Source organism: Moschus berezovskii, chromosome 3, assembly GCF_049115385.1.
Source record: "Moschus berezovskii isolate FMDL1 chromosome 3, NW_MosBer_1.0, whole genome shotgun sequence".
Classification (NCBI taxonomy): Eukaryota; Metazoa; Chordata; class Mammalia; order Artiodactyla; family Moschidae; genus Moschus; species Moschus berezovskii.
This window is the reverse complement of record NC_142462.1, coordinates 112,094,169-112,121,488: the sequence shown is the minus strand read 5'-3', so window position 1 is coordinate 112,121,488 and position 27,320 is coordinate 112,094,169. Positions and strand designations below refer to the sequence as shown.

General features: G+C 39.1%; 1 protein-coding gene across 2 annotated transcripts in view; it reads right to left on the bottom strand.

The window, feature by feature from the left end:
* TRIM24 (tripartite motif containing 24) overlaps positions 1-27,320 on the bottom strand; it is a 117,881-nt gene that overhangs the window by 65,654 nt on the left and 24,907 nt on the right. For both annotated transcript variants that reach the window (XM_055421333.2, XM_055421332.2), the window contains exon 2: positions 2,071-2,189. In XM_055421333.2, coding sequence (XP_055277308.1) covers positions 2,071-2,189 — 119 coding nt within the window. The remainder of the gene's footprint in view (positions 1-2,070; positions 2,190-27,320) is intronic.

Below are 27,320 nucleotides of genomic sequence, written 5' to 3'. Positions count from 1 at the left end.
GTTGGGGCACAGACTTCGATTACTGTGATATTGAATGGTTTGCATTGGAAATGAACAGAGATCATCTGTTGTTTTGAGACTGCATCCAAGTATTGCATTTCACACTTTTTGTTGACTATGATGTCTACTCCATTTCTTCTAAGGGATTCCTGCCCATAGTAGTAGATATAATGATCATCTGGGTTAAATTCACCCATTCCAGTCCATTTTAGTTCACTGATTCCTAAAATGTCGATGTTCACTGTTGCCATCTCCTGTTTGACCACTTCCAATTTACCTTGTTTCATTGACCTAACATTCCAGGTTCCTATGCGATATTGCTCTTTACAGCATTGGACCTTGCTTCCATCACCAGTCACATCCACAACTGGGTGTTGTTTTTGCTTTGGCTCCGTCTCTTCATTCTTCCTGGAGTTATTTCTCTACTGTTGTCTAGTAGCATACTGGGTACCTACCAACCTGAGGAGTTCATCTTTCACTGTCCTATCTTATTGCCTTTTCATCCTGTTCATGGGGTTCTCAAGGCAAGTATACTGAAGTGGTTTGCCATTCCCTTCTCCAGTGGACCACGTTTTGTCAGAACCCTCCACCGTGACCTGTCCATCTTGGGTGGCCCTACATGGCATGGCTCATAGCCCTAAAAAAAAAAAAAACTAAAGCCCTAAACAAAATCATAAACAAAAGCAAAATGAAACAAATGAACCTGCCTATCAAGTGGGTGACTTAACCATATAGAGAAGAATTACTTAAGTAACCTTAAAACATGATGATTTGGTTGAATATCTCCAGTACATACATTTAGTAATTGTTTTCTGTTTTGACAGAGACAATTCTATAATTTCTACTTTCAGTAATAACTCTATTTGTCTTCACTCTTACTCTGCAAGCCTCATTTATGCTTAACGAGCTGGTTCCACATTAGATTCTAGCAATAGGTGGTACTGGAGGAAGACTGCAATGCCAGAGAGAAAAGATCATCTTAATTGGCTTCCTATTTGCTCAACTTTTCATCTAAAATTCTAGATTCCACCTAAAAATGTCAATATATCCTTGATATATTTTTCCTTTTTCCTTCCTCTTTTAAAAATAAAAAGCATTTGCTGAATCATTCTCTTGAAAATAATAGAAAAATGGCCAACAAAGTGCTCAGGAACATCCATTTTGTGTTCTCTAAATACCATTTCAGACTAAAAAGAAGCAAGGCTCTCAGAAGAACCAACTCCTGCTGGTTGCAGGTATAGAACAGAAAATGAACAAGATCTTGTCAAAACAGAAAGCAAGGAAGGTAGCAATGACTACTGGGATTGTGTTGGAAGGACTCAGGAATCCTCACTGCCAAGATGGCACAAATTGAGCACCAATAAGAATAACTACAACACTTTTCATGTTAAAACTCCATGAGTTAGTTCATAACAATAAGCACACATACCCGTTAGTCACCTCTGAAGAACGCTAAGAAAATAAATCACTACTCTAAAAATTAGCAATTCAAGGGAAAGAACTGAGCATTTATCTACCTTTCCTGTAAACATAAGAATAAATGAAGGATGCTTTTCTCTTCCTGTTCCAGTTGAGAAATAAAGGAGAATGACAGAATGAAAATGTCATCCTTTTTCAAAGTCCAAGTGAAACATGGAATCCTGGCAGTGATCACTGATGGCTGTTAACATCAGAAAAAAGACAGCCAAGCATCACAATCTTTCTGATTGAAAGACACACAGACATATGGATGGAAGTATTCTTACAACCTCTCACCCAGTGGGACTCAAATATAAACGAGCCTCTACATTTTTATCACCAGTTTACGCAAAATACAGCAGAGAGGGAAGCATGTCAAATGACTTAAGAGGTGCACAAAATTCAGAATAAGGCTAATTTTACTGGACTAACAACCCAGTTTACCCAGCAAATATATTAAAAAGGAGGGGGAAGAAAGTCAAGCAGGGAAAAGGGATAATTTGAAATTAAAGATATGCTTGAGACAAACCAACAAAATCCATGATAAGTTCTCCAGTATTCTAGGCTGCCTCATTAAGAGGAAGCAAGGGACTCAAGACTTAATACACTTACCTGATTAGACTTTTCTACTGTACTGCTGGGAACCTCAGTAGTGTCCTTCACAAAAAAGTTATCTATGATGTGTCTTTCTGCACACTCTTGGCTGCAAACAGGACATCGAATGACTCCAACTAGGAAAGACAAAATTTTATTTTTAACTTTTTTTTCATTGACACATAATTGACATAACACAGTAAGTTTAGGCTGTACAACGAAAGGAACTGATGTCTGTATACATTGCAAAACAATCACCACAAAAAATTCAGTTGAAATCTGTCATTGTACACAATTACAAGTTTGTTTGTTTTTTCTTTTGGTGATGAGAACTTAAGATCCACTCCCCTAGCTCCTTTCATATATGTGATACAGTTTTATGAACTATAGTCCCCATACTGTACATTGCATCCCTATGACTTACTCATTTTATAACTGGAAATTTATAACTTTTGACCCTTTTCACCCGTTTTGCCCACCCCCAACCCATACCTCATGCAACCACCAATCCTGTTTATATCCATAAGCTCACATTCTAAGTTTTAAAATAAACATATGGAGTCCTAACCCAGCATATCTCATCCAAACTGTGAATGGGTTCTTTTACCGGTCCACTCTCTTCAAATTCATACCTGTTGTTACTTAACATAAAGCAATTCACTTTCACGTACATATATGAGTTTTATATGCATGTGCACCATGTGTGTATACATACACTGTGTGTGTTTATGTGTATGTCCCACACTAGTATATTAAATGATGAAAAAATGGTCATAATTTTAAATGAGATGCTCTTCCAAATAAATATCCCCTTGGGCTATTCTTTTTATTGTTTAGCAACTTCTCTCAGAGAGATGTGCAGAATCATATGGACTCTCCTAAAGGAATTAAGAGTTCTGGTTCTCTCTGGACCTAAAAGATCAGGATTGCTAAAAGTGGAACACAGACATACTTAATTTTGTTTAAAATATCCATGGGAATTCAGAAAACACCAAATTTGCTTCCTTTAAGTGCAAACAGTGTTCCTTCGGGGGAGGAGAGATCTTTCACAGTGCTTGTCCCATGTCCCCTTCCCTTTTGTGGGAGTTGTGAAACTATAAATGAATGAACTAAAACCTAAATTTTTAAAATCTTAATTCTAGCAATCAGAATCCAACAACACATATACACCATGACCAAGTAGGCTTTATCCCAGGAATGCAAGAATTCTTCAATATCTGCAAATCAGTCAACGTAATACACCACATTAACAAATTGAAAAATAAAAGCCATATGATTATCTCAATAGATTCAGAGAAAGCCTTTGACAAAATTCAACATCCATTTATGATAAAAACCCTACGGAAAGCGGGAATAGAAGGAACGTACCTCAACATAATAAAAGCTATATATGACAAACCCACAGCAAACATTATCCTCAATGGTGAAAAACTGAAAGCATTTCCTCTAAAGTCAGGAACAAGACAAGGGTGCCCACTCTCACCACTATTATTCAACATAGTTTTGGAAGCTTTGGCCGCAGCAATCAGAGCAGAAAAAGACATAAAAGGAATCCAAATTGGAAAAGAAGAAGTAAAACTCTCACTGTTGAAAATTACTAGAGCTAGTCAATGAGTATAGTAAAGATGCAGGATATAAAATCAACACAGAAATCCCTTGCATTCCCATACACTAAGAATAAGAAAACAGAGAAATTAAGGAAACAATTCCATTCACCATTGCAATGAAAAGAATAAAATACTTAGGAATATATCTACCTAAAGAAACAAAAGACCTATATATAGAAAACTATAAAACACTGGTGAAAGAAATCAAAGAGGACACTAATAGATGGAGAAATATACCATGGTGAATGGATTGGAAGAATCAATATAGTGAAAATGAGTATACTACCCAAAATAATCTAGATTCAATTCAATCCCTATCAAGCTACCAACGATATTTTTCACAGAGCTAGAACAAACAATTTCAGAATTTGTATGGAAATACAAAAAAACCTCAAATAGCCAAAGCAATCTTGAGAAAGAAGAATGGAACTGGGGGAATAAACATGCCGGACTTCAAGCTCTACTACAAAGCCACAGTCATCAAGACAGTATGGTACTGGCACAAAGACAGAAATGGAACAAAATAGAAAGTAGAGATAAATCCACGCACCTATGGACACCTTATCTTTGACAACGGAGGCAAGAATATTCAATGGAGAAAAGACAATCTCTTTAACAAATGGTGTTGGGAAAACTGGTCAACCATTTGTAAAAGAATGAAACTAGAACACTTCCTAACACCATACACCAAAATAAACTCAAAATGGATTAAAGATCTAAACATAACACCAGAAACTATAAAACTCCTAGAGGAGAACGTAGGCAAAACACTCTCCGACATAAATCACAGCAGGATCCTCCACGACCCACCTCCCAGAATACTGGAAATAAAAACAAAAATAAACAAATGGGACCTATTAAAATTAAAAGCTTCTGCACAGCAAAGGAAACTATAAGCAAGGTGAAAAGACAGCCTTCAGAATGGGAGAATAGCAAATGAAGCAACTGACAAATAATTAATCTCAAAAATATACAAGCAACTCCTGCAGCTCAATTCCAGAAAAATCAACAACCCAATCAAAAAATAGGCCAAAGAACTAAATAGACATTTCTCTAAAGAAGACAAACAGATAGCTAACAAACACATGAAAAGATGCTCAACATCACACATTAACAGAGAAATGTAAATCAAAAGCACAATGAGGTACCATTTCACACCAGTCAAAATGGCTGCTATCCAAAAGTCTACAAGCAATAAATGCTGGAGAGGGTGTGGAGAAAAGGGAACCCTCTTACACTGTTGGTGGGAATGTAAATTAGTACAGCCACTATGGAGAACAGTGTGGAGATTCCTTAAAAAACTGTAAATAGAACTGCCATACAACCCAGCAATCCCACTTCTGGGCATGCACACCGAGGAAACCAGAATTGAAAGAGACACGTGTACCCCAATGCTCATCGCAGCACTGTTTATAATAGCCAAGACATGGAAGCAACCTAGATGTCCATCAGCAGACGAATGGATAAGAAAGCTATGGTACATACACACAATGGAGTATTATGCAGCAATTAAAAAGAACACATCTGAATCAGTTCTAATGAAGTGGATGAAACTGGAGCCTATTATACAGAGTGAAGTAAGCCAGAAAGAAAAACACCAATACAGTATACTAATGCATATATATGGAATTTAGAAAGATGGTAACGATAACCCTGCATGCGAGACAGCAAAAGAGACACAGATGTATAGAACAGCCTTTTGGACTCTGTGGGATAGGGCGAGGGTGGGATGATTTGGGAGAATGGCATTGAAACATATATATTATCATATGTGAAATGAATTGCCAGTTCAGGTTCGATGCATGATACAGGATGCTCGGGGCTGGTGCACTGGGATGAATCAGAGGGATGAGATGGGGAAGGAGGTGGAGGGGGGTTCAAGACGGGGAACACATGTACAACCGGGGTGGATTCATGTCAATGTATGGCAAACCAATACAAGATTGTAAGTAATTAGCCTCCAATTAAAAATAAAAGAAACTAAAACTATTTCACAATAATAACGAAAATGTATTAAGTGAGGAGTAAAGTTTTGAAAATGTGTAAGGCCACTGTATATAAAAATGTTAAGCTATATTTAGAATGATTAACAAAAAATACCTAAGTAATGAAAACACCATGTTCCTGATGGTAAAGATGCCGACTCTCTCCAGACGTATCTACAGATTCAGTGTGGTTACACACATGACAGATGGGGCATCACGCACCACAAACTGGTGGGAAAGGGGATGAAACTTTTCTTGGTGCCACAGCTCTCTACAGTTGGAGAGGGATGAAATCAGATCCCTACTTGACTTAATTCAAAATTTTGGACAGGACATGAGGAAATTTAAAACTTTCATGAGGAAATATAGGAAAGTATCCGTGTAACCTTAGAGCTGGAGTAAGTTTTTTAATCAAGAAAACAAAAAGCAAAAGCACAAGTGAGAAATGAATGAATTCAACTTCAGTAAAGAACTACAGTTAGGCAAAAAATTACCACGAAGAAAATGAGAAAATAAGCTCTCAATTGGGAGAACGTATAGATAGAACATACAACTTACAAGAAATCAGTAATTCAAATCTGTAAAAACGTGGCAATGCACTTCACAGAACAGAAAGATTGAATAAACATGCTTTTTCTTATTCCAGATAGCACAGCTAAAGACTCTGCACATTCTACACAAAACTGAGAAAGGCAGAGAGGAGGCAGACTGTCTAGAGACCTCAGGACGTGAGGAATGACAATCGTGAGTTCACTGGGTTTTCTTTTAGCCTCATATATGCTGAAGTGGGAACTCATGAAGCTGTCATCTCAGAAACACCAAAAGGTAGCTAAAAAAAAAAAATCCACAAAAGGCTGCTCCCTCTATTCAAAGGACCAGGAACAGGGCAGTCTGGCAAGACAGAAAACTGCAGCTAACCACCACAGAAAAAAAGTGTTTCCTCTCCCACCTCAAAGGTCCAGTGGGAAGCTTCAGCTTCTACCTTGGCCAAGCAGAAACCAGCTGCCCTAACCATTCCCTGATGCTTGTGTCAGAGAGGCCTGGTGGGGAGCTAGGGCTTTGGTCCTCACTGGGTGGTAACTTTAGCATGCCAAAGAATGCTCAAACTACCGCACAATTGCACTCATCTCACACGCTAGTAAAGTCATGCTCAAAATTCTCCATGCAAGGCTTCAGCAATATGTGAACCATGAACTTCCAGATGTTCAAGCTGGTTTTAGAAAAGGCAGAGGAACCAGAGATCAAATTGCCAACATCAGCTGGATCATGGAAAAAGCAAGAGATTTCCAGAAAAACATCTATTTCTGCTTTATCGACTATGCCAAAGCCTTTGACTGTGTCGATCACAATAAACAGTGGAAAATTCTTTGAGAGACGGGAATACCAGACCACCTGACCTGCCTCTTGAGAAACCTGTATGTGGGTCAGGAAGCAACAGTTAGAACTGGACAGGGAACAACAGACTGGTTCCAAATAGGAAAAGGAGTCCGTCAAGGCTGTATATTGTCACCGTGCTTATTTAACTTATATGCAGAGTACATCATGAGAAATGCTGGGCTGGAAGAAGCACAAACTGGAATCAAGATTGCTGGGAGAAATATCAATAACCTCAGATATGCAGTTGACACTACCCTTATGGCAGAAAGTGAAAAGAAACTAAAAAGCCTCTGATGAAAGTGAAAGAGGAGAGTGAAAAAGTTGGCTTGAAGCTCAACATTCAGAAAACGAAGATCATGGCATCTGGTCCCATCACTTCATGGGAAATAGGTGGGGAAACAGTGGAAACAGTGCCAGACTTTATTTTTTGGGGCTCCAAAATCACTGCAGATGGTGACTGTAGCCATGAAATTAAAAGACGCTTACTCCTTGGAAGGAAAGTTATGACCAACCTAGATAGCATATTAAAAAGCAGAGATATTACTTTGCCAACAAAGGTCCATCTAGTCAAGGTTATGGTTTTTCCAGTGGTCATGTATGGATGTGAGAGTTGGACTGTTAAGAAAGTGGAGCACCGAAGAATTGATGCTTTTGAACTGTGGTGTCGGAGAAGACTCTTGAGAGTCCCTTGGACTGCAAGGAGGTTCAACCAGTCCATCCTAAAGGAGATCAGTCCTGGGTGTTCATTGGAAGGACTGATGCTAAAGCTGAAACTCCAATGCTTTGGCCACCTCATGCGACGAGTTGACTCATTGGAAAAGACCCTTATGCTGGGAGGGATTAGGGGCAGGAGGAGAAGGGGACGACAAATGATGAGATGGCTGGATGGCACCACCAACTCGATGGACACGAGTCTGAGTGAACTCTGGGAGTTGGTGATGGACAGGGAGGCCTGGCGTGCTGCAATTTATGCGGTCGCAAAGAGTTGGACATGACTGAGCTACTGAACTGAACTCAACCAGGTAGTAACGAGGCCCCCAGCAGTGTCCATGGAGATGATGTGAGGAACCTGAGCTTTTTACATCCAGAACAGTAATCAGGTACTCCCCTGCGTCCAAGCTGAAGGCCTGGTGTAAAGCCCAGGCTTCCATTGTTATTTATCAGTAACCTCCCTCACCCCTATTTCCCTTCTCCTTTGATGTGTCAATGAAGAACACATGAGAAACACTATACCCCTACCATCCAGGGAGGTATTAGCAGTGCCCAGTGGGAGTATCAATTTCCACACCACTGACCAGTGAGGAGGAAGATCTCTCACCAGGACAGCAAGGGATCCAGTGCAAGAAACTTAAGACTTCAACCTCCACCTCACAAGAGGCAAGAAATAATAAATGTAAGAGCAGAAATCAATGTAACTGAAAAACTGAAAGTCAATTCAACAAAAGTTTGTTACTGGAAAAGGTCAATAAAATTAACAAACCTCCAGCAAGACATATAAAAACAAAGGAGAAGACACAACTTACCAAACATAAGGAATAAAAATGGGGATATCAGTACAGACCAGAGGACAGCAAAAGGATGACAGGGAAATACTAAGAACACTACTCACACAAAACGACAATATAAGTGAAATGGATCAATTTCTCAAAAGGCACAAATCACTATAAAATAATCTGAACAGCCATTTAATTATATGGAAATCAGTTCTAAACAAAATTAAATACTAACAAACATGTATAGCACTAGTATGCTGAAAACTACAAAATTTTAGAAATCAAAAAAGACCTAAATATATGGAGAGACAATGTTCATGGATAGAGATAATCAATGTAGTAAAAAGTAATATAATCTACCAGTTTAACAGAATTCATAATACAATCCTAACATTTCCTTTTGCAGATATAGACAAGATTGTTTTAATATTTATATTAAAAGGCAAACACCCTATAATAGCTGAATGGATAATGGAAAGAATAATAAAGAATCACTATCCAATTTCAAGACTTACATAGTAAGAGTAATCAGGAATGTCTGTTATTGACCATAGGATAGTCAATACAGATAAACGAAAAAAGCATAGAGACTTGAAACAGACCTACACAAGTACAGCCAACTGACTTTTGACAGAGGTGTAAAAGCATCTTTATGCTTATTAACTACAGAATGTTGATAAGAGATACTGTTCATGGGTTGAAAGATTGCTGTCGTTCTTGTTCAGTTGCTCAGTCATGTCTGACTCTTTGTGACCCCATGGACACCAGGCTTCCCTGTCCTTCACCAACTCCTGGAGCTTGCTCAAACTCATGTCCATTGAGTTGGTGATGCCATCCAACCATCTCATCCTCTCTTGTCCCCTTCTCTTCCTTCTTTTCTAAGGTGTCAGCTCTTCATATCAGGTGGCCAAAGTGTTGGAGCTTCACCATCAGTCCTTCCAATGAATATTCAGGACTGAGTTCCTTTAGGATGGACTGGTTGGATCTCCTTGCAGTCCGAGGGACTCTCAGAGTCTTCTCCAACACCACAGTTCAGAAGCATCAATCCTTCGGCACTCAGCTTTCTTTATAGTCTAACTCTTACATCCATACACGACTACTGGAAAAACCATAGCTTTGACTAGATGGACCTTTGTTGGCAAGGTAATGTCTCTGCTTTTTAATATACTGTCTAGGTTGGTCATAAAGCTTCTTCCAAGGAACAAGCATCTTTTAATTTCATGGCTACAGTCACCATCTGCAGTGATTTTGGAGCCTAAAAGAATAAAATCCGTTAGACTTTATTATCTTGGATTGAAAGATGCATCACAGTAAAGACGTCACTTCTCACCACGGTGGTCTATTGGGCTAGGTGTATTCCTATCAAAATCATAGCAAGATCTTTTTGTAAATATAGATGAGATTATTCCAAGATCTATGTGGAAAAGGAAAGGAACTAGAATAGCTAAAACAATTCTGTAAAAAGAAAAATATAGTGAAAAGAATCACTATCCAATTTTAAGATTTACATGCAGTAACTTAGACAGGATGATATTGGCAGGATACATGTATAGATGAATGGAATAGAATACAGCAAGAAGAAATACACCCACACAAGTAAGTGCAACTCATTGTGACAAAAGTGTGAGAACAATTCAGTGGAAAAAGGAAAGACTTTTCAACAAAAGTTTGAAACAACTGGTTACTTATAGGAAAAACTGGACTTCAACTTAACCTTCACATTTTATATAAAAATTAACTCAAAGTGGATCAGTTTTAAATATAAAACTAAAATCCTTGGAAGAAAACAGGAGAAATCTTAAGAACATAGGACTTGTTGAAGGTCTTAGATATATCAGAAACCCAATCCATAAAAGAAAAAATATGGATGAATTTGATTTCATCAAAATTTAAGACTTTTGTTCTGCAAAAGACCTATAAAGAAGATGAAAAAACAAGCTACATACTGGGATAAAATATCTGCAAACCACTGATCTGACAAAGGATTCACATCTACAATGTATAAAGAACTCTCAAAACAAAAACAAACACCCAATTAGAAAATGGACAAAATACAGAGGATATGAAATACCAATAAGGATATGCACAAGGCAAATACGCACATGATAAAATGTTCCACATCACTAGCCATCAGGTTCAGTTCAGTTGCTCAGTCGTGTCCCACTCCGCGACCCCATGAATCACAGCACGCCAGGCCTCCCTGTCCATCACCAACTCCCGGAGTTCACTCAAACTCATGTCCACAGAGTCGGTGATGCCATCTAGCCATCTCATTCTCGGTCGTCCCCTTCTCCTCCCGCCCCCAACCTTTCCCAGCATCAGAGTCTTTTCCAGTTAGTCCACTCGTCGCATGAGGGGGCCAAAGTATTGCAGTTTCAGTTTTAGCATCAGTCTTTCGAATGAGCACCCAGGACTGATCTCCTTTAGAATGGACTGGTCGGATCTCCTTGCGGTCCAAGGGACTCTCAAGAGTCTTCTCCACACCACAGTTCAAAAGCATCAATTCTTCGGCGATCAGCTTTCTTCACAGTCCAACTCTCACATCCATACATGACCACGGGAAAAACCATAGCCTTGACTAGACGGGCCTTTGTTGGCAAAGTAATGTCTCTGCTTTTTAATATACTATCAAGGTTGGTCATAACTTTCCTTCCAAGGAGTAAGTGTTTTTTAATTTCATGGCTGCAATCACCATCTGCAGTGATTTTGGAGCCCAGAAAAATAAAGTCTGACACTGTTTCCACTGTTTTTCCATCTATTTCCCATGAAGTGATGGGACCAGATGCCATGATCTTTGTTTTCTGAATGTTGAGCTTCAAGCCAACCTTTTCACTCTCCTCTTTCACTGTCATCAAGAGGCTTTTGAGTTCCTCTTCACTTTCTGCCATAAGGATAGTGTCATCTGCATATCTGAGGTTATTGATATTTCTCCTGGCAATCTTGATTCCAGCTTGTGCTTCTTCCAGCCCAGCGTTCCTCATGATGTACTCTGCATATAAGTTAAATAAGCAAGGTGACAATATACAGCCTTGATGTACTCCTTTTCCTATTTGGAACCAGTCTGTTGTTCCATGTACAGTTCTGACTATTGCTTCCTGACCTGCATACAGGTTTCTCAAGAGGCAGGTCAGGTGGTCTGGGATTCCCATCTCTTTCAGAATGTTCCACAGTTTATTGTGATCCACACAGTCAAAGGCTTTGGCATAGTCAATGAAGCAGAAATAGATGTTTTTCTCGAACTCTCTTGCTTTCTCCATGATCCAGCGGATGTTGGCAATTTGATCTCTGGTGCCTCTGCCTTTTCTAAAACCTGCTTGAACATCTGGGAGTTCATGGTTCACATATTGTTGAAGCCTGGCTTGGAGAATTTTGAGCATGACTTTACTAGCGTGTGAGATGAGTGCAATTGTGCGGTAGTTTGAGCATTCTTTGGCATTGCCTTTCTTTGGGATTGGAATGAAGACTGACCTCTTCCAGTCCTGTGGCCACTGCTGAGTTTTCCAAATCTGCTGGCATATTGAGTGCAACACTTTCACAGCATCATCTTTCAAGACTTGAAATAGCTCAACTGGAATTCCATCACCTCCACTAGCTTTGTTCGTAGTGATGCTTTCTAAGGACCACTTGACTTCCCATTCCAAGATGTCTGGCTATAGGTCAGTGATCACGTTATCGTGACTATCTTGGTCGTGAAGATCTTTTTTGTACAGTTCTTCTGTGTATTCTTGCCACCTCTTCTTAATATCTTTTGCTTCTGTTAGGTCCATACCATTTCTGTCCTATTGTGCCCATCTTTGCATGAAATCTTCCCTTGGAATCTCTAATTTTCTTGAAGAGGTCTCTTGTTTTTCCTATTCTGTTGCTTTCCTCTATTTCTTTGCATTGATCGCTGAGGAAGGCTTTCTTATCTCTCCTTGCTATTCTTTGTAACTCTGCATTCAGATGCTTATATCTTTTCTTTTCTCCTTTGCTTTTCGCTTCTCTTCTTTTCACAGCTATTTGTAAGGCCTCCTCAGGCAGCCATTTTGCTTTTTTGCATTTCTTTTCCATGGGGATGGTCTTGGTCCCTGTCTCCTGTACAATGTCATGAACCTCCGTCCAGAGTTCATCAGGCACTCTATCAGATCTAGTCCCTTAAATCTATTTCTCACTTCTACTGTATAATCATAAGGGATTTGATTTAGGTCATATCTGAATGGTCTAGTGGTTTTCCCTACTTTCTTCAATTTAAGTCTGAATTTGGCAATAAGGAGTTCATGATCTGAGCCACAATCAGCTCCTGGTCTTGTTTTTGCTAACTGTATACAGCTTCTCCATCTTTGGCTGCAAAGAATATAATCAATCTGATTTCGGTGTTGACCATCTGGTGATGTCCATGTGTAGAGTCTTCTCTTGTGTTGTTGGAAGAGGGTGTTTGCTATGACCAGTGCGTTCTCTTGACAAAACTCTATTAGCCTTTGCCCTGCTTCATTCCGTGCTCCAAGGCCAAATTTGCCAGTTACTCCAGGTGTTTCTTGACTTCCTACTTTTGCATTCCAGTCCCCTATAATGAAAAGGACATCTCTTTTGGGTGTTAGTTCTAAAAGGTCTTGTAGGTCTTCATAGAACCGTTCAACTTCAGCTTCTTCAGCGTTACTGGTTGGGGCATAGGCCTGGATTACTGTAATATTGAATGGTTTGCCTTGGAAACGAACAGAAATCATTCTGTCATTTTTAAGATTGCATCCAAGTACTGCATTTCAGACTCTCTTGTTGACCATGATCGCTACTCCATCAGGTAATAAATACAAATTAAGATCATGATGGGTTATCAGCACAGAGCTATTAAAAAATGTTGAGATATTAGATCTCTTACACATTCCCACTGATAGTGTGAAATAACAGAGCCATTCTGGAAAACAGTCTGGCAGTTTCTTAAAAAAACACTAAACATAACATTTATCATATGAATCAGCAATCTCACTCCTGAGCAGAAATAAATTTAGGTTCACACAAAAATCTGAACTGTTGCTGCTGCTATTTAGTCACTAAGTTGTGTCTGACTCTTTTTCGACCCCATGGACTTCACAATCTTAACTGTTATTTATATGAGCCCAAAACTTGAAAGTACCCAAATCTCCTTTAATAAGCTAATGGTTAAATAAACTGTGGTACATCCATACCATAGGATAACAGTTGCAATCAAAGGGAACTAATTACTGATAGACACAGCAAATTGGATGGATCCTAAAGGCATTAGTGTGAGTTTTTTAAAGAGTCAGTTGTGAAAGGTCTTATGAATGATCTTACATAACATTCCCAAAATGACAAGAATATAAAGATGCAAAACAGATTAGGGCTTTGTCTGAAATTAGGGACAATGTGCCCTGGGGAAAGAGGGTATATTTGACTATAAAGAGGTAACAAGAGGGACAGATTTGGTGATGGGATTGTTCAGAACTGTTGTGCATCTTGACTGTGAGGTTATATGAATCTACACATGTGATTACTTTGCAATCATTACTTTGCCAACAAAGGTCCATCTAGTCAAGGATATGGTTTTTCCAGTAGTCATGTATGGATGTGAGAGTTGGACTGTGAAGAAAGCTGAGCGCCAAAGAATTGATGCTTTCGAACTGTGGTGCTGGAGAAGACTCTTGAGAGTCCCTTGGACTGCAAGGAGATCCAACCAGTCCATTCTAAAGGAGATCAGTCCTGGGTGTTCATTGGAAGGACTGATGCTAAAGCTGAAATTCCAATACTTTGGCCACCTCATGAGAAGAGCTGACTCACTGGAAAAGACTCTGATGCTGGGAGGGATTGGGGGCAGGAGGAACGGGACGACAGAGAATGAGATGGCTGGATGGCATCCCTGACTCGATGGACATGAGTTTGAGTGAACTCCGGGAGTTGGTGATGGACAGGGAGGCCTTGCGTGCTGTGTGATTCACGGGGTCGCAGAGAGTCGGACACGACTGAGTGACTGAACTGAACTGAAAATTAATAATAACTAACCAAGAAAAATGATCAAAATGCAAAGTAAAACAGGCCATTTCTACAGAGTCCATGGAGCTCTAAAAAGTATGGGAATGTTATCTGTGGTGACGCAAGGATGAAAGAGCAGATAAAATGAAGGAGGGTCTTGGAATGCAGGAAGGAAAAACCAGGCCCTTACTGTACTTCCCTCCATGTTGGAACTATTAATGGATTTCAGGTCCTCCTGAGCAGTATAACCTGTCTCCCCTCCTACCCAACAGGGAGAAGGCAATTGCCCTACTCCTATGTGTCTGTCATCCAATCAGCAAATGACCTACATGACCCCATCCCACTCCTTGTACGCTGGGTATAAAAGTGGACTAAGGAGCCCTGTTCAACGTCAGTTCTCTCTTGAGCTAGCCCACTGTTCTAACAGCGTCTCCCACTCTAATAAACTTTATTTCCCTCTCATTCTGTCTCATGTCTGGAAGTTCTTTTCCAACCCACGCCCGGACCATGACATTATCAACCCCATTAAATAGGTTGATTTTTTAAAAAACATAATTATCAGAATCTTCTCAAGAAGAATCAGAAAACCTGAATTGCTCTATATCAATTAAAAAAATTGAATTCATAATTTAAATTTTTCCCATAAACAAAGTTTAGACCTAGAAGAGACCACTGGATTCCAAACATTTAAAGATAATTCTAACTCTAAACAATTCTTTCAAAAAATAGAGGAAGGGCACTGCCCATCTCATCTTATAAGCCCAATATTACCTTGATATTAAAATCAAGGAAAGAAAAGTACAGACCAAAATCTCATTAACAAAATATCAGAAAATCAAATGCAGAAATACATAAAAATAATAATACATCATTTAAGTAGGATTTATTACAGAAATGAAGAGTTGGTTAAGCATCCAAATCAATTAAAGCAATTCACTATATTAATAAAATAAAGGAGAAAAACCATATCTTTGAAAAATTCAATACCCACCCAAGATAAAAACCAAAACCTCTCAGCAACCCAGAAGCAGAATGAAACTTGCTCAACCTGATAATGACCATGTATTAAAATTCTGCACCTAGCATATTTAATGATGAAATACTGAAACACTGTTTTCTGGTGTGACTTGGAAGAAGGTAAGGGTGTCCACTCTCAGAAGTTCTATTTCAAGCTGTTTTCATTTCTTCTTTACATTTCTTTAATTTCTTTAGATAAAGACAATATTTTTTGTTTTTAAAGCTTACTTTTAGTATAAAATTATTTTTGAACACGTAAAACACTTACTCATCAAAAGTGAACAATATATTAGAAAGTTTACCAAGTTTCACTTTTGCCCCAGTCCCTCTATCCATTGCATTCCACCTGCCACTTCCCTATAGGTCACCATTTTTATTAAACCATGTTTGTGGTTTATCCTTTTAAGTAACTTTCTCACTCCATAAAAGTTCTTTTTGCAAAAATTACTTTTGGAAAGAAAAAAAAAAAAACTAGCAAACTACTATATACATAGTGTATAGCATCTTCTATGGAGTATTGTTGCCTAACAAAATTTAACCTGATTTTAATCAGTTAAACTTCTAGTTGAGGGCAATTACCTGAAAAGCCTATGAGGGAACACCACACAAATCCATAATGTGAAATATTTTACAATCCAACTGACTGCTTCTCTCCAACGTCTACAGGAGAGGGAACTATTCTAGATTAAGAAAGACTTAAGAAGTGTGACATCCAACCATGATGGCTAATCCTTGACTGCTTTCTGGTTTAAAAACAGCTTCCTGGGTAGTTCAGTGGTAAAGAATCCATCTCCCAGTGCAGGTTTGATCCCTGATCCAGAAAGATCCCACAGGCCGTGGAACAACTAAGCCCATGCGCCAGAACTATTGAGCCTGTGCTCAACAAGAGAAGCCACAACAGAGAAGCACGTGCACCACAACTATAGAGTAGCCCCCACTTGTCGCAACTAGAGGAAAGTCCACCCAGCAACAAAGACTCAGCACAGCCAAAAAATTAATTCATTTTTTTAAAAAAAAGCACAAATAGCTTAAAGCACATTTCTAGGGGGTAACTGCGAAGACAGACTTGTACCAGAGAGAACACAGCTATTTTAGTTGTCCATGGAAATTATATTGGGATTATCAAGGTTACTTATTTTTTGGAGATGCAAGTTAAACTATTTTAAGGATGAAATGCCAAATCTGTGATTTACTTCAAAGTAGCAAAAATAAATTTAAAAAATTAGTATTAAAAGCAGGAAAAATATGTTGCCAATTTTTAAGGCTTTATGCACACTTTTCCTTAATTAAAAAAAAAAATGGATCTAGTTACAACAGAAACGGAGTGACTCAGGTCACTACCAGGTGATGAAGAATCTACCCGCCAATGCAGGAGACATGGGTTCAATCCCTGGGCCCGGAAGATCCCCTAGAGAAGGAGCTGGCAAAACCCATTCCAGTATTCTTGCTGGCAAAATCCCAGGGACAGAGGAGCCTGGTGGGCTGTAGTTTATGGGGTCACAAGAGTCGGACAAAACTGAGCATGCACACACAACAGAAAAAGGCATACAACATAGAACATGATAAAAACTGAACTCCCCCAGGAAAGTCCTAAGAGATGAAATAAACACACCATCAGTTTTTGTCTGTATCTTGAAAGGACCTACTTTATCTACATTGTAAAATTCCTCTCTCCTGCCCTTTGGATTTTATAATACTAAACCAATTATAAAATCCAGTGCAATAAAGCACCCTCAGAGCAAAAACAGCAACAGATATTGTCACATATATATATAAGCCCTGTTTTTCTCAATAAAGATTTACAAAAGGAAAAAAAATAAAGTAGCAAAAAAAGCAGCAAAGAATGTCATTAAAAAAAAAAAAAAGGCAGCCATCAGGGATTGATTTCTCTACCAAAACAAGCATTAAGCTGGAAAAAAAGATCAAAAAATCAATGATCCCAGAACTATGAGACTGGTTCAGACATTTACAGCAATCAAGGAAGAGCTTAATGAAGGAAGGGGCTGCTTAGGTAGCAGAGCTGCTTGCATGAACCAGCTACCATGCCCAAATATCTTAAATTTTGCTGCAGAGTAGGGACAGCAGCCCACATCCCTGGGGTGGCTAGCTGGTGTGAGTTGTCAGTAAGGATCTTGTACTCTTAAGATTTGGGGGTTATGTGATTTAGTTAATATGGGGGTTCCCTGATGGTCAGCTGAGATGCTTGACTTTATTCAGCTCCCCTGCAGCAGCTTCTCTGGCAGCACACATCAGAACATTTAAAAAGGAATACACACTTTTAAATCTACACATTTAAGAAACCTCTGAGAGGTCACAGGCTGAGATAACATGTCAATAACACATACAAGTCAGGCTTTGCATAAACAGTTTGGAAAAGCTGCTATACAGATACCTTAAGACCTCAACAAGCAACAAAATCAATCCCTGAGGACAAGAACCTGATTTCCAGCGCTACCACAATACTCAAAATGTCCAGTTCTCAACAAAATATTACAAAGAAATCAGGAAATATGGGTTCATAGGAAAAAAGAAATTTGACAGAAATGGTAGAGTTGAATAGGCAGAAGAAACAATCAGCAGCAAAGCTGAAGATATGGCTATTATCTTCCATTCTGAGGAGTGACAATGAAAAAAGAATGAAGAAATGCTCATTGCAGCACTATTTACAACAGCCAAGATGTGGAAGCAACTTACATGTCCATCAACAGATGAATGGATGGATAAAGATGTGGTACATATACACAATGGAATATTACTCAGCTGTAAGAAAAAATGAAATAATGATATTTGCAGTCACATGGATGGACCTAGACTCTGTCATATTGAGTGAAGTAAGTCAGATGTAGAAAGACATATCATATGATGCTGCTTATATGTGGAATCTAAAAAATATGGTACAAATTAACTTATTTACAAAACAGAAATAGAGTCATGGATATAGAAAACCAACTTATGGTTATCAAGGGGGGAAAGGCAGGGAGGGATAAATTGGGAGATTGGGATTGACAAATATACAGTACATATATAAAATAGATATTTAATAAGAACCTACTTAGAGCACAGGAAACTCTACTCAATACTCTAATGATCCATATGGAAAAACAATCTTAAAAAGAGTGGATACATGCATATGTATAACTGATTCACTCCTCTGTACAGCAGCAACTAACACAACAACGTAAATCAACTATATTCCAATAATTTTTTTAAAAAAAGAAAGGAAAAAAAGAATAAAGTGAACAAAATTTGAGGGACCTGGTAGATACCATCAAACATACCAATGTAAACATCATGACACTCCCAGAGGAGACAGAGAGAAAAGGGCAGGGGGATAAATGTGCAGAAATAACAACGAAAACTTCCTAAATTTGATGAAAGACATGAATCTATAGCTCTAAGAACCTCAACAAACTCCAAACAAGATAAACTTAAAAAGATCTTGTTAATAAATGTAACAATGGTAACTCCAGAATTCTCTAATTTTTCTACTCCTCAGGGATTACTAAGTTTTACTCACTGATTGCTGGAGCAGTCCATTTGTGACTTTTCCAAACCATTTTGCAAAGTATGTATGAATTCCTTATGAAGTGTGGTCTGTTTCATACTATGTAGTGGCCAGCCAGTAAACTGACAAAAATTTCCTTAAATGCCTGAATCCAAAGGGAGAGAGGTACCACCTCTAAATCTCAGCAATGCCAGAGTCCAGCCCTCTAGTCCTAAAGGATCCATGAGACTGATCAAGACATATAACTTCCAAGTTTTGCAGCCGTCTTACCATTCTGCAGCAGCCTCTCCCTTTATCAAACACTCCCCTGGTTCTTTTGAGTGTTTTGATCAAGGTCCAGAGTCTGAAATTGCTGATTCTAATAATTTTATTTTTAGCTTTTTAAAAAATTGTTTCAGTGGCGGGACTGACCCCTAGAGAATCCTGAAGTGTGCATAACTCTAAAGGAAATTTCATACAAGTATTATAAAAAAGAAAAATCACAGGCCACCTATCTCCTAAACATAGAAGTAAAAATCATAACAGTAGCAAACCAAATTCCGCAATGTGTCAGGAGGATAATTTAACATCATCAAGTAGACTTTGGCATGGGAATGCAAGCTTTTCTACTATTAGAAAATTAAATCTCTGAATTCATCACATAACAGATTAAAGAAAAAATTATTCTCACTAGATGCAAAAAAAGTATTTGATTTAAAAAATCTACTCACAATTAAAGGAAAAAACACAAACCCCAAAACTGTTGTACATAATAGCAGTGAGGTGTTTTAAGACCTAAATGAAAGGCTTAATATATTGTGCTGTCTTAATTCTGGTAAAATTGGAAGTGCCTCAGATAACTTCCTCAGGAATGGCTCAGATAGTAAAGAGCCTGCATGAATGCAGGAGATGCGAGTTCAATCGCTGGGTCGGGAAGGTACCATGGAGAAGAAAACTGGCAACCCACAGTATTCGTGCCTGGAAAATCCCACAGATGGAGGAGCCTGGCAGGCTATGGTCCATGGGGTTGCAAAGAGTCGGACACAACTGAGCCACTTCACAGACAGTTAAACTGCAAGTTTCCCTCCGCATTCTATTCCCACTGAAAAGATCCCCTAACAAACCAATCCTTCTTAATCAAAGGGACCAGACAGCTTCTGCTTATCTTTGAACAGTGAGTTTCAGTTCCTTGTCAGCTTACAGAATTATTCAAACATGTCAATCACATCCTCCTGTGGGATCCAGGGGACATCCTACTTTCAAAACAGTACAAACAAAGCCTGCCGCCTACAGTACCTGGTGGCTGACTCTGTCTCTATGTGGCCTTGCATGGCATGTGGTGTCCTCCTCCACCACAAGTTGTGAGTATATGTGACTAATACACCACTGAACATCCCATTTGTCTAGTGTTAGGTGTGGTGCTTGGGCCATTCTTATGATAGGAGTCTCTGCCTCACAAATATGATAGAAGTTGTCTATTAAACAATACATATTAGATGTTTCAGTTCAGTTCAGTCGCTCAGTCGTGTCTGACTCTTTGCAACCCCATGAATCACAGCACACCAGGCCTCCCTGTCCATCACCAACTCCCAGAGTTCACTCAGACTCATGTCCATCGAGTTGGTGATGCCATCCAGCCATCTCATTCTTTGTCGTCCCCTTCTCCTCCTGCCCCCAACCCCTCCAGCATCAGAGTCTTTTCCAGTGAGTCAACTCGTCGCATGAGGTGGCCAAAGTATTGCAGTTTCAGCTTTAGCATCAGTCCTTCCAATGAATACCCAGGACTGATCTCCTTTAGAATGGATTGACTGGATCTCCCTGCAGTCCAAGGGACTCTCAAGAGTCTTCTCCACACCACAGTTTAAAAGCATCAATTCTTCAGTGATCAGCTTTCTTCACAGTCCAACTCTCACATCCATACATGACCATGGGAAAAACCATAGCCTTGACTAGACGGACCTTGGTTGGCAAAGTAATGTCTCTGCTTTTTAATATGCTATTTAGGTTGGTCATAACTTTCCTTCCAAGGAGTAAACGTCTTTTAATTTCATGGCTGCAATCAGCATCTGCAGTGATTTTGGAGCCCCAAAATATAGTCTGACACTGTTTCCACTGTTTCCCCATCTATTTCCCATGAAGTGATGGGACCAGATGCCATGATCTTCGTTTTCTGAATGTTGAGCTTCAAGCCAACTTTTTCACTCTCCTCTTTCATATTAGATGCTAAGTTAAACTAATATCTATAATCTTATAAAAGAGATGTATTAAATCTTTATAGCAAACCTTAAATACAAAAATTTTCTCTGTGAGATAAGGAACAAGACAAAAGTACCAGTGGCACCACTTTAATGCAACCGAGTACTGGCGATTCTAGGCAGCATGGTAAAGCAAGAGAAAGAAAAGGTTTAAGGATGGGAAATGATGAAATAAAAAGTGTTGTTATTCACAGATTGTATGATTATTCACAGATGATATGACTATATGGAGAAAAGCCAAAGTTATAGAGAAATTACTAGATTTAGTAAGATTCAAAAGTTACCAAAAAGAAATATATATATATATTTAAAATACATTTGTATTTGTATTTACCAGAAACAAAAAGGTAAAAATGAAGTTAAAATAGGACACCATTTACAACAGCATCAAAGACTATCAAATACCTAGGGAAAATCTTATGAGAAGGTGTGCAAAATCCCTACAAGAACAATTACAAATGTTTAATGAGTCACTTAAGAAAAACATAGTAAGATCTATAGATTAGAAAACATTACCAACATATAAATTCTCCCCAAATTGAAACAATTTTCCATAATCAATATCCTATCAGGCTTTTTGTGGAACTTTAAACTGGATTCTAAAATTCCTATGCTAATTCAAAGAGCTAAAAATAATCAGAGATGTTTTTGAAGAATAACAATAGTGGGAGGGGAGGTTTACACAAGGACCTCTTTTCCTTGCTAGTAAAACCTACTGTAAAGACATAGTGTTTCACAAAGTATGGCATTGGTTGGGGGAGTGACAAGTAGACAGGAAGATCAGAACTGGCTGAAAAACAGAGATCAAGTAATGAGAAACAGACTCATGCGTAGAAGGAAATGGCAACCCACTCCAGTGTTCTTGCCTGGAGAATCCCAGGGAAGGGGGAGCCCGGTGGGCTTCCGTCTATGGGGTCACACAGAGTCGGACACGACTGAAGCGACTTAGCAGCCGCAGCAGCAGTAACTGAAAAGGATGGCAGTGCACTGGGAAAAGAACGGTGTTAAGAAGAAGTTAAACTAGACTCTAACCTCTTGCCATATATACAAATCAACTGGACCAGAACATAAATGTGAAGGGCAAAACTACAGAACTTTTAAAAGAAAACAGAAGAAAATAATTTCATCACTTTGGGGTATGGAAAGATCTTCAAACTAAAGCACAACAATCACAAAGGAAGATTCATTAAATTAAGTTGGCTGGGAATTCCCTAGTGGTCCAGAGGTTAGGACTCCATGCTTTCACTGCCAAGGGCCCAGGTTCAGTCCCTGAGAAAAGAACTAAGATCCCACAAGTCATGTGGCATGGCATACATCAATCAGTCAATAAGCAAATAAATAAATAAAGGTCTTGGTTAAAAGACCCTATAAAAAAGAAACAATGGCAGAAGGTATCTAGAATGTTAAAGAACTCCTATTAAAACAAATCAATATAAAGATAGGAAAGAGACTTGAATAAGCACTTCACAATAACTGAAATTCAAATGGTCGATATGTGTATCAGATTAAAAAAAGTTAACAAGAAACACCCATCAGATTGCCAGAAAAATAAAAGGAAGGATAATATCAAATGTTGGTGAGCATCCACATCCTAGCCAACAGGAACAAAGGCTAATTGCTGGTGGGTGTATGAGAGCTGGTAAAAGTTAAATCTAATCTTTGCATACTCCATGACCCAGAATTCTACTTTTCAATAAAACACACACACATAAAACCTGAGACTCCTATACATGAACAGCAATATACATTAACAAGAATGTTAATAGCTGCAACAAATAATATCTGTCCAAAAAGAGCAACATTTCAAATGCCCAGTAACAATAGAAAAATTGTGGTATATTTGTACAGTATGTTATTAAACAGTATCAAAAATGAACTATAGCTTATATGCACTAACAGGTATGACCCCTTCAATGCTTAATGAAAATAGCAAGAAATGAAATATACCAATGCTGTTTCTTTTACACAAAGTCCCCAAACAGACCAAACTATATTTACCATGAAGTAAATGAGGAAAAGTGACTATCTACAGGATGGGAAGGGATAATGGGGAAGGGAGACATAGGCAACTTCTGGGGAACTGGCAATGTTCATTTCTTGATCGAGGTGGTAGTTAAATGTTTTCACGTAAACTGTTAATTGCATGTGTGTTTTCTGTACAATTTTAAAAAGTTTAAATGTCCTAACTTTGGGGGAGAGGGGGAACCTATTCAACAAAACTGAGAAAGTAAGAACAACAGTTAGGAAGTAGCTGAAATAATCCTAAGAAATAGAGAAGGCCTGATCTAAGAGGATAAAAAAAAAACAAACAGATTTCTGATAGATATGAAAAGAAAGTTGACATGAAGTCAAGGAAGAAGCTTTAACTTTTAGCTTCAGTTCAGTTCAGTCGCTCAGTCGTGTCCGACTCTCCGCGACCCCATGAATCACAGCACGCCAGGCCTCCCTGTCCATCACCAACTCCCGGAGTACACTCAAACTCATGTCCACAGAGTCGGTGATGGCATCCAGCCATCTCATTCTCCATCGTCCCCTTCTCCTCCCGCCCCCAACCTTTCCCAGCATCAGAGTCTTTTCCAGTGAGTCAACTCGTCGCATGAGGTGGCCAAAGTATTGCAGTTTCAGCTTTAGCATCAGTCCCTCCAATGAACATCCAGGATTGATCTCCTTTAGAATGGACTGGTTGGATCTCCTTGCAGTATAAGGGACTCTCAAGAGTCTTCTCCAACACCACAGTTCAAAAGCATCGATTCTTCGGCGATCAGCTTTCTTCACAGTCCAACTCTCACATCCATACATGACCACGGGAAAAACCATTGCCTTGACTAGACGGACCTTGGTTGGCAAAGTAATGTCTCTGCTTTTTAATATACTATCAAGGTTGGTCATAACTTTCCTTCCAAGGAGCAAGCGTCTTTTAATTTCATGGCTGCAATCAGCATCTGCAGTGATTGTGGAGCCCAAAAAATAAAGTCTGACACTGTTTCCACTGTTTTTCCATCTATTTCCCATGAAGTGATGGGACCAGATGCTATGATCTTTGTTTTCTGAATGTTGAGCTTCAAGCCAACCTTTTCACTCTCCTCTTTCACTTTCATCAAGAGGCTTTTGAGTTCCTCTTCACTTTCTGCCATAAGGGTAGTGTCATCTGCATATCTGAGGTTATTGATATTTCTCCCAGCAATCTTGATTCTAGCTTGTGCTTCTTCCAGCCCAGCGTTCCTCATGATGTACTCTGCATATAAGTTAAATAAGCAAGGTGACAATATACAACCTTGATGTACTCCTTTTCCTATTTGGAACCAGTCTGTTATTCCATGTACAGTTCTAACTGTTGCTTCCTGACCTGCATACAGGTTTCTCAAGAGGCAGGTCAGGTGGTCTGGGATTCCCATCTCTTTCAGAATGTTCCACAGTATATTGTGATCCACACAGTCAAAGGCTTTGGCATAGTCAATGAAGCAGAAATAGATGTTTTTCTGGAACTCTCTTGCTTAGTACTTTTTAAATGCATACTGAATATATAGGAAAAGAGAACACAGAAATAATCGATTGTTTCACAATCAACTTAAATATTTAAACAAGTTGACTTTTACTAACTAAATAGGGCTACAGGTATGATCTTTAAGAGACTTTTTCTACTTTTAAAATAATTTGACTTAAATTGAAGAGAGTGGGGAAAATCACTAGACCATTCAGATATGACCTAAATCAAATCCCTTATGATTATACAGTGGAAGTGAGAAATAGATTTAAGGGACTAGATCTGATAGATAGAGTGCCTGATGAACTCTGGATGGAGGTTCGTGACATTAGACCATCCCCATGGAAAAGAAATGCAAAAAAGCAAAATGGCTGTCTGAGGAGGCCTTACAAATAGCTGTGAAAAGAAGAGAAGCCAAAAGTAAAGGAGAAAAGGAAAGATATAAGCATCTGAATGCAGAGTTCCAAAGAATAGCAAGGAGAGATAAGAAAGCCTTCCTCAGTGAACAATGCAAAGAAATAGAGGAAAACAACAGAATAGAAAAGACAAGAGATCTCTTCAAGAAAATTAGAGACACCAAGGAACACTTCATGCAAAGATGGGCTCGATAAAGGACAGAAATGGCATGGACCTAACAGTAGCAGAAGATATTAAGAACAGGTGGCAAGAATACACAGAAGAACTGTACAAAAAAGATCTTCACAACCAAGATAATCACAATGGTGTGATCACTCACCTAGCTAGACATCTTGGAATGTGAAGTCAAGTGGGCCTTAGAGAGCATCACTACGAACAAAGCTAGTGGAGCTGATGGAATTCCAGCTGAGCTATTTCAAATCCTGAAAGACGATGCTGTGAAAGTGCTGCACTCAATATGCCAGCAAATTTGGGAAACTCAGCAGTGGCCACAGGACTGGAAAAGGTCAGTCTTCATCCCAATCCCAAAGAAAGGCAATGCCAAAGAATGCTCAAACTACCGCACAATTGCACTCATCTCACACGCTAGTAAAGTCATGCTCAAAATTCTCCAAGCCAGGCTTCAGCAATACATGAACTGTGAACTTCCAGATGTTCAAGCTGGTTGTAGAAAAGGCAGAGGCACCAGAGATCAAATTGCCAACATCCGCTGGATCATGGAAAAAGCAAGAGAGTTCCAGAAACACATCTATTTCTGCTTCATTGACTATGCCAAAGCCTTTGACTGTGTGGATCACAAGAAACTGTGGAACATTCTGAAAGAGATGGGAATACCCGACCACCTGACCTGCCTCTTGAGAAACCTGTATGCAGGTCAGGAAGCAACAGTCAGAACTGGACGTGGAACAACCGACTGGTTCCAGATAGGAAAAGGAGTTCGTCAGGTTGTATATTGTCACCCTGTTTATTTAACTTATATGTACAGTACATCATGAGGAACGCTGGGCTGGAAGAAGCACAAGCTGGAATCAAGACTGCCGGGAGAAATATCAATAACCTCAGATATGCAGATGTCACCACCCTTATGGCAGAAAGTGAAGAGGAACTAAAACGCCTCTTGATGAAAGTGAAAGAGAAGAGTGTAAAAGTTGGCTTGAAGTGCAACATTCAGAAAACTAAGTTCATGGCATCTGGTACCATCACTTCATGGGAAATAGATGGGGAAACAATGGAAAAAGTGTCAGACTTTATTTTTTTGGGCTCCAAAATCACTGCAGATGGTGACTGCAGCCATGAAATTAAAAGACGCTTACTCCTTGGAAGGAACATTATGACCAACCTAGAGAGCATATTAAAAAGCAGAGATATTACTTTGCCAACCAAGGTCCGTCTAGTCAAGGCTATGGTTTTTCCAGTGGTCATGTATGGATGTGAGAGTTGGACTGTGAAGAAAGCTATCACCGAAGAACTGATGCTTTTGAACTGTGGTGTTGGAGAAGACTCTTGAGAGTCCCTTGGACTGCAAGGAGGTCCAACGAGTCCATTCCAAAGGAGATCAGTCCTGGGTGTTCATTGGAAGGACTGATGCTAAAGCTGAAACTCCAATACTTTGGCCACCTCATGCGAAGAGTTGATTCATTGGAAAAGACTTTGATGCTAGGAGGGATTGGGGGCAGGAGGAGAAGGGGAAGACAGAGAATGAGATGGCTGGATGGCATCACCGACTTGATGGACATGAGTTTGAGTGAACTCCGGGAGTTGGTGATGGACAGGGAGGCCTGATGTGCTGTGGTTCATGGGGTCGCAAAGAGTCGGCCACGACTGAACGACTGAACTGAACTGAACTGATTAATCATCATGCTTTCCAGTTTTTACCTTTAATTAAGCTAATACACGCCACCAAGTATTTTTAAGTTGTATAGGCTTATTATAAAAAACAGGAGGCCCCTGCCCAACTACACAATGGAAGATGATGGATAAACCCCCAAAATTCTTTCCCTCTTTATCACCCTAACATTTCTATTAGTTTTCCATTAATTCAAACATATTTTGAATGTTACTAATATTCACAACTGAGCCACAGAACATATTACATTTATATTTCTCAGTTTTGCTGGATGAAATATACAGTTGCTACATTTTATAATTTGCTTAGTTTTTAGGTGTTCACCACTAAATCAGCCCC